Source organism: Bombus vancouverensis, chromosome 17 (genome assembly GCF_051014615.1).
Source record: "Bombus vancouverensis nearcticus chromosome 17, iyBomVanc1_principal, whole genome shotgun sequence".
Classification (NCBI taxonomy): domain Eukaryota; kingdom Metazoa; phylum Arthropoda; class Insecta; order Hymenoptera; family Apidae; genus Bombus; species Bombus vancouverensis.
This window is the reverse complement of record NC_134927.1, coordinates 6,378,567-6,389,078: the sequence shown is the minus strand read 5'-3', so window position 1 is coordinate 6,389,078 and position 10,512 is coordinate 6,378,567. Positions and strand designations below refer to the sequence as shown.

The 10,512-nt window shown below is 37.7% G+C and overlaps 1 protein-coding gene across 2 annotated transcripts in view; it reads right to left on the bottom strand.

Annotated features, from left to right (window-relative positions):
• Nucleotides 1-4,076: 4,076 nt before the first annotated feature.
• LOC117166140 (uncharacterized) overlaps nt 4,077-10,512 on the bottom strand; it is a 116,086-nt gene continuing 109,650 nt past the window's right edge. Inside the window, exon 15 of one of the 2 annotated variants that reach the window (XM_076625948.1) lies at nt 4,077-10,458. In XM_076625948.1, coding sequence (XP_076482063.1) covers nt 9,504-10,458 — 955 coding nt within the window. In that variant the 3' untranslated portion in view covers nt 4,077-9,503. The remainder of the gene's footprint in view (nt 10,459-10,512) is intronic. The other variant, XR_013060535.1, reaches the window with a different exon arrangement.

Below are 10,512 nucleotides of genomic sequence, written 5' to 3'. Positions count from 1 at the left end.
ATTATTCGCCGTGAAAAGTATGAAGATGAATCTCGGATAAACGTTCAAGGCCACTGATGGTACCTTGTTACAGCCCTGGATTGCTGCTACAATACCTTTCCGGTGGCGACAATAGAACATAGCTTTCTTAAATTTTTTCATTTATCACACTATATTTTTCTATATTTATTATAATATTTTTCCCTTCTGCTATAATATTTCAAATCTACGAGTATTACAAACACATACATATAATATAGATAATATAACGGTATTACGTTCATATATTGCTTTGTAAAATCTTTGGAAACTGCGACTTAATAGTCGTCTGAAAATATTCATACGCATTTTAATGTTAATTATTAATCACAAAATATTTATTATTTTATCGTGAAATATGATTCGAGATTATACGACATAATTAATATTGAATATACATTAATTGCGTAATATAGTTAATGAATACATAAGGTATACGATTTTTATATTTTTTATATAAGGTATACTTGTTAATCCATTGTTCTTTTTTTATTTCTAAATTATTGATATATTTAATAACAATACGCGTTACATATCCAATTGGGGGTTTGCCGTGCTTAGTTTCGAGCATGAAAAGTATCCTATGACACCGATATGGAGAGAAGAATTATTGTTTGTTACGGCATGTTATGTAATCAGATTCTCTGCAAACCGGTGAATGAATCATTGAAAATAACGGACGACTCATTATGCATCATTTGCTTTGTACGCGAGTACTGAACTTCATACTACGCTAATACTGTTCATGAATCATACTAGAAGTTTGCAAAGGCAGAGTCAGGGGACAGTAACATTCAATTTTTGAGGTATTTGAAAAGATAAAATCTTGGAAAAGCTTTTCGTCCTTAGTTACCTCCAGCTTTTTACTACACTTACGTTCTTCGTTTTAGACAGCTAAAAATCAATTTCAATTATATGCGTAATCGTGTTAACGTTATAAGATTACCAGCGAATATAAAACAACTAACAAAGATACGTTAAGATATGTTTCGGAACGAGAACGAAGTTCAAACGTGATTAGTGTAGCCATGTTCAAACGAAACGAAATCGCTTTTCAAAGTTCGTATTGATCAATTTTTGACAAAGAAAAGTATCAGTTTTTATTGACTCTTGGTATTCGATGTTGCTATGCGCAACGAAAGAGGGGAGATCCCTGTTTCCTGGATCCATTATTCTGCGGAAAGAGATTCGATCGTTCTCGTGGTCAGCGTTGCTCCGGAAGAATGTGTACTTACGAATTAAAATTCATTCATTTTGAATCGAATGTTTCGCTGGAAACGTTACAACTAGAAATTCTATCGAGCAATAAGTACAAATAAAAGACGATGAATAATTATTTCTTCCGACGCGTGTCCTTTCAGCCGAATACGATATAAACGATTGTGATATTATCAAAACGTAACTGTTGATCTGGCAATAAATTTGGTTTGCGAGTTTCATGACTCAAATAACATGACTCATGACACAAATAAGCCGATACAAACCTTATATATATTACAGATGCACGCAGATATGCAGGAAGACTGACTGAAACATAGAAAATACTCGATCGATCTCGCCACAGACGCGCCATAATAAAACAGAAAGAAAAGTAAGAAAGAAAGGGACTATAATCCGTTAGTTGAGAAACCTATGGCTATTAGAGCCGGCAAACGAATTAAATAATGTACCGATATAACGTGCAGGTAGCAAATCGTACTGTGAATCATACTGCGTATGTATATACTGATAGGGAAGAAAAAAGGGACGCTGGTCGACGCAACTGTGCGTAGAAGAAAGGAAAAAGAAAAGTGAGAATCTTTTGCCATATATAGGCAGAGAGGTGTTTGTCGAAGGATACATCTTGCCAACTTCAATCGTCTATTTATATTTCTGAATTCCTACTGACATCCGATCGTACAGACACTCGCACGTGGGAGCGGCGTAGCTAAGTTTCGAAAATTTAAAAATAACTTCTATCGTCGAGGAGGAAACGGATATACGTGTAGAAATGGACAAAAATTCACGCGTAATCGCGCGGGTAGACATAATTCATGTTCCAGTACATAGTCGATGATACACGCAATGTATACTCGTTACGAGTCTAATTGATAATTGTATGGTTACAGTCGTGTTCTCGCCGTGATATCTTTTTCTCCTTTCTCGTTTTCTCTCTCTCTCTCTTTTTTCTTCTTTTTAAATTTTATTTGTGATTCCCGTTAGCTCGATTGTTGTCTCCCTTCTGACAGTCACGATCGTTTAACGTATGTCGCGCTCTAACCTTAATGCAGACGTTTTGGTCAATTCTTTGTAATCGGAAGTAGACTCTCTCGCATAACGTATCTTCCACGCGTTTACATTCTCTCTTATTTCTTGTTCCCGCTCTTTCTTACCTCGTCCCTCGTGTACACACGTATACATATAGATACCGCTTCATTCACGCATTACTATCTCGCAGGCTTGTTATCTTTTATTGGGGCAATCGTAAAGTTGCGCAGGATGACATCGTTCAGGCGTTAGATCGGAGAAATGTTACGATAAAAAAAAAAAAAAAAGAAAGAAGGAAAAGGGAAAAACGGTTCCAACGAAGTTCGAACGAGTATCTCGTACACCAACGCTGCTTTTCTCTTTTCCGGCTATTGAAACAACGATTACTATTTTTCTTGGCACGCACACGATCCGCTATACGCTTTCCTCGCTTCGAGAAACGATCGGTTTCTCCACTAATTTCCCTTTTGTACATTGGTAAACTTTTTGTTGAAAGAAACGACACTCCGATCGCACGACACCTTTTGTATAACCCTGCACGCAGCTTCTATACGTGTTCATACTATTATCATATATATTCATCATCATATATCTATATTTATTTGTAATTATACTCCTATTTACAAAAAATTGTTCGTTAAATGTTAATATTCAATATCGCAACTGTTATTACATTATAACTTTATTCCTGAGTGACCATTCATTAAGAGACTCGCCTCTTGTTTCTTCTTCTTTTTTTTTCTCTCCCTCCCTCCCCCTCTTTTATTTTTATCGGATAGCTTATTTTAACGCTAAAGCGCCGCGATAAGAAACCGAGGTAGTAAGATGACGAATACGGAAACACGTTTAATTTTCAATGGTTAATCGATACTTAAGTCGAGCCGATTACGGATAAACTATTGAGAATTTCATTCGAAAGCCGAAGTCGATTAGACTCGAACGTTTCGGTGCTTTCGGACATATTCGGCTCAAAAAACCGATAGATATCTTTAATCGTATGACAAAAGTAATCGTATATCGAAGAAAATGACAATCGTTTAAAATCGTTGTTTATATAATATATGAAAAAATCACTGGTTTGCGAGCCAACGAAGTTACGCTGCTCGTTTTAAAACGATCTTTCAACTGAGTTTAACCCTGCTGTTCTCCTCGGCTCTACGTCTTCGTTCATTGGAATATTTGATTGGTAAAAAGCGCGGGATACACAAAGGTAGTAACACTATATAGAGTACCGAAATCAAACATCGAAAAACTATTTATATTTCAATAGTATCCATCGAAATGTAACATTCATTTCGGATCACATAGTCCCGGAAAGAATAGCAGGGTGTTGATAGCGTTACATGTAACGTTTGCCGAATTTGTATCATCTACTTTTCAGAGATTCAATGGTTGTCGAAACCCATGCGAATTATGAGCCGAATACGTGTAACACAACGAATAATCGAAATACCTCTAATTTACCAACATGTATAATAATTTTCACTTAATTCCGAACAATATTCTTTACGTTATTCGAACTATTTACACATAATTAATCGCTTGATATGAACTGGCCTAATATATTACTTTACGCAAACTCCGAATTAATAAATTAAGAATTTTCTGAATCATTTTGTGGAAAACAGACGTATCACGATACGGTGCGTATATCGTTGAAAGAGAACATCGAGAAACTTTAGGAATTTCAAAAATATCTACGCACCACGCGAGCAAAACTGCGGCGAGAGAAATGTTCCTGATTTCAATGCGAACGAATTTCTTGGATCTATAGAAGCAAGATTGTAGGTTGTAAAGTAGATAAACATTCATTCGATATAAAATAAATGGTTAAATTGTATTTGTAATTGACGATTAATACTCTTATTTATAAAATCTCGTGAATACATGTAACAAATATACTTCCTGTATAATATTGGCACTTATTCGTAAACAATATTCGTAAATACTTATTCGTTATTATCTGCTAAATTCTCGATACTAATCGGTACCAATGAAACAACCGAAGACACACGACGTAAAAACGAAATTAGTAACCAACGACAAGGATTGGCGAACATCGACAGATATATACTTCGAGAGGAGTGCGAGGAAGACGGTCGTGTTATCGTGTTGGCACAAGTTGCAAATCATTGCGCAAGAGGACGATGATCCACAAAATGATCAGAGAAATTCTCGCAAGGATCGCTAGCCGACGAAGTATTTCGAACCATCGATCCCGAACGTACGTGGTTCCATCGAGTGTCCGTGCATTTTGTCCGATATTCGCTCAAACGAAATCATACAACACGCGTAACAATATGAATTAGGCGATTGGGAGGTTTCCATGCATAAGATATCGATCGGATAGTATAACGGGAATCGACCTGCCGATCGGACCACGTCGATCGATTATCAACAAACTTTCACGAATCGTGCCCGCTGCAATGCGAGACGACCACATCCAACGACTCGTGCATTCACGCGCGTCTCAGCTCTTTTGTAACACCGATAAACATCTTCAATAAAATCAATATCATGCAAACAGTCGTGAGGAGATTTATACCGCGAAGATCATCCGAGTTAGTTCTATCGATCGTGTAAATTCGAGTTTCTCAAAATCGAATAAAAACTAAGGCGAGCAGAAGCGAGCTCGATCACGCGAATCGTCGAACTCGCTCCTCGCCCGCGTTCCAAGGTTTCAGAGACACTACATTCTCGTCTTTGTTTCCCTTTACCGCGCCATCCTGATATTCTATCGTCGCGAATGAAACTGATATACGTATATGTACACACGCGTTTCTCGACGAACGTCGCTTTTAATTAATTAGACGGGTCTCGGTAAATCGATAAATAACAAAAAGGAGTGTATACAAATACCGAATTAGCAGCTACACTAATAGGGTTATCGTTTTATTTTGTTCGCCCGTGTTATAGGTAAGACACTTTTGTCGAAGATGGAGCTTAAAGTGTTCAACTATAAATCTAGTATCTCTGAAACGATATTGATACATGATAAGATATCGGAAGGCTTATAATATTGGGTAAAGTCGCAAATTGTTCATCAGCAGTTTCAATGCTGTGCTCTGGAATATTTTACACTATGAAATAACACGTGACTCGGAGCAACTGGCTAAATAATTGAAGGGTATCGTTTCCTAACGTATCCGTAGAGACAGCTTAGAAATACATTGTTATACGCAAACGATACAAACGATACAAATAAATCATCGTATTGCGTGAAGTACTAAGTACATATTTGGCAACGAGTAATAAATTACGAACGTACACGTATCACAGCCATTTAAATAGCCTAGAATTTTAGATTTATCAATGGTACGAGTATCGAGCAAGAAAAATAAACGGAACGTATTCTTCGTAACCGAAGGTACAATAATTATCCGGAAACGTACTACACCAAGCCATACGTTGCTCAGAGATTATCGTTGTCCACAGCATTCTCTCAAGGCTATAATCAAAAGTACGTCGACATACATATACGTACACAAATCATGCTTATAAATTTAGTACAATAATGTAGATAATAATTGTATAAGTAAGGCTGCTGATTAAACGCACTCCTCTTGTCCTATTCGAATGCGATTCAACGTTCTCTCTTCGTTTTATCGTAGTCGCCAGCGATACCGTTGCATCTTCAACCGCATCCACCGATCAAAATGGATTTTCACGACGTTGCGCCTCGCCGATAAATCGACACTCGATCGGAAATAAGCGCGATCGCGTGCAAAACTTCTATAAAACGAAGAGAGAGAAAGAGACAGTTTAATCGTCCAGTGTCTCCTGTGTAATGATCTTATACGACGATGCATAGGACTAGGGTATTCAATGATTTCAATGTTCTTCCTAGTTTTAGAACATGGCAGTAGAACAATAGTACACCCGATACCTCGTCGCAAAGACGAAGTAACTCGACCTACTCTGACCCTCTAATCCTTTAAACATTATACCATTTAGTAACATTATCGATATATTATTACTTTTTATTTACCAGAAGAGTTTCTTTCCATAATAACGATGGATTTTCCATAAAACAAATTACAAAGGAAGAGAGCAGCTCTGATGCTAAGAGAAGCAAATATCTTTCTTGAAACGCGGTTAACCGCTACTTCTTTCGATCGATTCTTAAACTCTTAAAAATTTCTTTGCTTACGCAATTATATAGGAATGGAGAAAATCCGTGTTCGCGATATGTACACAGCACAGGTATTTAATTTTAGTCGCTTGCGGAATTTAAACATCCTGATAATACGATATATAATTTCTTCCACCCTTCGAGTTATTACGCCCTTGCTTCAAGGTAAGATAGGTTTTCGGATACTGGTGTATCTTAACGATTATTCGCTTGGACTTTGCGCTGTATTCTTGATAATGTCTGTCGCTGTGAATACCATGTGTAGATTGATATAAGTCTAATCCCGCGGAATCTTTCGCATGAAATACGTCCCTCGATAGTGTTCGAAGCTAGCTAGATGACTATGCAATATACCCCTTTGCGCGTTTCTTCTCTACCTGGTGGCTGCTTTTCTCCTCTCGTCTTTCAGCGGATTTACGCGTTTCGTTCGTTAAATGGAAATCTCGTCGGTTGAAGCGGTAAACGTGCGCTCTGCTTACAAAGTGGGAAAGTGAACGTTAAAAAAATGTATTTAACTATTAAAGTCTATTCGATGGTTTATAAATACTAAAAAAGTCGCTATCCTTATTACAAATCGTTTCGTATTTCGCAGTTCGAAGGATTTACACCGCCTTCTTCTTAGCTGTCTCTATAATACAAACGGGCGAGTCTGCAGTTTATTATTTCCCCCACAATTAATACGGATATTTAATGAGTGTGGTGTTTTTTTTTTGTTGTTTTTGCACCTCTTTATGTTATCTAAATAATTCTCGAGGAAAGATATTTGTCAACTTTGTTCCTCGAACGCTATATCAAGGATCGCGACTAGAATGGATATGAAACTTCGAATAGAAACTCCGTATGCGTTCACGATTGAAAAGTAAAAAATAGAAAAATAACTCTTTCTTGGAGACTCGGAGAACAACGTTTAAAGCAACATTTGAATAATTTCCGCAATGTTAGTTATCGTCGATACTATTTCGATCTTTACTGATTTCGAAAAATAGCGAGCCGAATAAATGGGAAAAATGTCGATCGCGAAATCGTATTATATTATGAACATAACATGATGTTATAAACATGGGGGAAACAGGGAAGAAGGGTTGTGATCCCGTTTCGATTTTTCGAATCTGGAGAAATTCGGTCCCGTTGTTGAGGCCCTCGAGGAGAAATGGTTTGTTAGTACGAGGACAAGTAATTCTATCGTCGTTCATCCGAATTGAAACTTTCCAAGCTGATAATACGACTCGTTATGAATGCTTTGCTCCGCTTGAAATATATTCACGTTCGTAATTCCTATGTGTTTTGGTTTCGGCACGTCGAAAGGAAAGATGTGTAAAAAAATAAAATTACACGTACAGTGGTAGTGAGATTCAATTTGATCGTGTAAATTATCTCGCCAACGTTTCAGCGCTAGTTTTCTGATAAACCTTTTCTTTAACCAACGCGTATCATTGAAATGAAATTACTCCGTAGAATTTCTATAAGTGAAACATATACGAGTTATCTACGCTATTCTCGTATTCCGTGTATGTAAAAAAAAGAAAGAAAACGAAAAAAGTATGAAATCTAATGACCAGAAATGAAAGCAGAAATCGGAAGCAGTGATGCAGATGGTGGCTTTAGTTGGTCCCGAACATGAGTTACTCAGGTTTGTGTACAAATCTCTATCGGTTGATAAATGAAAGATTCGAAGTACATGTCAAACACAGATCACACATCTCCAATTAATACGTTCGATTTGTTTCGATAACTGCACGTAACAAACGATATATAATAAATCAACTAATTTCTTTCTCGTTCATTGTAATTGTATCTTCTATACCAACGATGAAGATTACCTACCTCAAGGGAAATAAAGCGAATTTGGTACAAAACATTTTAAAGGAACGAATTATAAATGGAAGGACGATAAAGACACAAGTTAAAACGAGCACGATTTCTGCACAAACCCATTGTAAAAGTCGCGCATGGAATCGTGTCGATCGTTGCATTATGGATCTCAGCTTATGGTAACGCTGCGCGTGTCGAACGTAATATAACATCTCTCCCTCTCTCATTCTCTCTTTCTTCTCTCCACTCTCTCGTTCGATCTTCCTTTCTTTCTTCCTCATTCTCTCAAGTAGCATTTTAAACATTATGAGTTATCTATTAACCTATACGGCCCTACGATATACGGATGAATGTTCCTTTGGCAGTTTATTTACATGCGAGTTGAGCCACGGCGCCGAAAATATCATACGGCAACGAATTTCGATGTCGAGCAACCTGTGAAGCACGGAACATTTTGAAAAGTCGCCAGACACGTTAAAATCAATAGATTCTTTTCTCACGTGTAGCGAACTAGCGCTTTTGAAAATGCTTCGTCTTGGATGGAGAGTGTCGTTGCGGATATTAGCGAGTCGATCCGCTAAATGTTCCTTAAAAATCGTTCATCAGAGCGTTTACAAATAGTATACGAGTATAAAAGGGGCCTTGAAATGTTTCGATCTAACGTTTCCTTCGTTTCTGTTTATCCATCTTGAGAATGTTCATGGTAATCATAATTTTTAACGTAGCGAATCGTTCCAAGTTTCATTTTATATTTACTTCGTGCTTCGTAATCGAAATAGAAATAATTACAGAGTTATAATCAATAGAGGTGAAACATGATTTTAGCAGGGCAGCGTTAACTACTTTGCTTTGCTAGAAAATTCTACTCGAAACAAACACAGCGGTTTGTTATTGTATCGTGAAAAAATTGTTAAAAGAATAATTATTGGAACCTGTAATACATATATATTCTGATATATATTTTTTCTATTTTGCTTTATATCGCTTTAGCTTAAATGCAGTATAGCGAAATACTATTAGAAAGTGGTTTGTTTTTACAGAGTGTAATAGTATGTTATAATAGTATACTATCGATAGTACTAGCATATAAATAGTATGTTATTATAACAGTATCATAATAAGTGCAGTATCAATGTCATATAGATATCATGAAATCATTTGAAGCTTTAAAACTTGCAAAGTATTACAAGTGTGTCTATGTTTGTCATCTGTCAACTGCTAATTTCAACGAAACAACACTCTCCATTTACCAGCATGATCCATAGCTCAACTGCAGCTACCGTAACCATGTTATTTACAGAAACAGTACGATCATATAATTGAGATATCTTGCGCTGTTAGTTCCATTTAGTTTTGTACCGCCGTTTTCCTCGTCGTTTTCACTGGCAGTGTCTCCCTTTGTCTCGACAATAGTATCCAGTCGGTCCATCGTACCCCTCTGGTGGTGATGACTACTTGATAAGTCACTTTCAGGCGTCTCATCCGAGTCTACGTCGATCATATGGTCGTTAACCTGGATTTTGACTACAGCATCTACCGGGTACTTTCCTTCGTCGCTCGATGACGTTGTTCCCCTTTGTGATCCTACCCTGCTCGATAATATTCTGTCATTTTTTTCGCAACGAGGACAATTCTGACCATTCGACGAACCTTCGTCGCTCTGACATCGGAAGCATATTAAATCACCTTCGCTGGAAAAATCGCAATGTTCGCATTGAACCACATGACCGTTTCCATGACAGACTTCGCAGACAGGACTGTCGTCGTCCTGCTTTAGATCTCTGTCTTCGTAGTCCCTTCGGTCATGCTCCTGATCGTATTTCTTGGGCCAAACTCTTCGATACTCTTGATCACGATACAACGACCTAGGCGAGGAAGATTGACCGCTATGCTCTTGATCGTGACATACCGACCGAGGAGAAGACATATGAATCGGGCTTTTGTATGTGCGGGAAGTTCCTGGTTCCTGAAGTCGATCGTCGAAACGTTCCTCGACGTATCTACTGGAATAGGAGCCAGGCGTTTGTGGTCTGTACGTGCAGGTACGGGTTTTCTGATCACATTCGCTGCATAACAATAAGTTTGACTTGCTGCCAGGCTGCGAAGCGTAACCATTGCATGTGCCGTAATATTTCTCGTCTTCGTCGCTTTCGAAGAAATGTTGACTGAGGCTACCAATCGATTTCGTATCGCTGGATCTACCGGAGATTCTAGTTTCTTCCAGTTCTTCTCTGTCATCTGCCGCGTATCTGTAATAAAGTTTACACGCATGAAGAGATTATAAAAATTATACGCTACGTTTT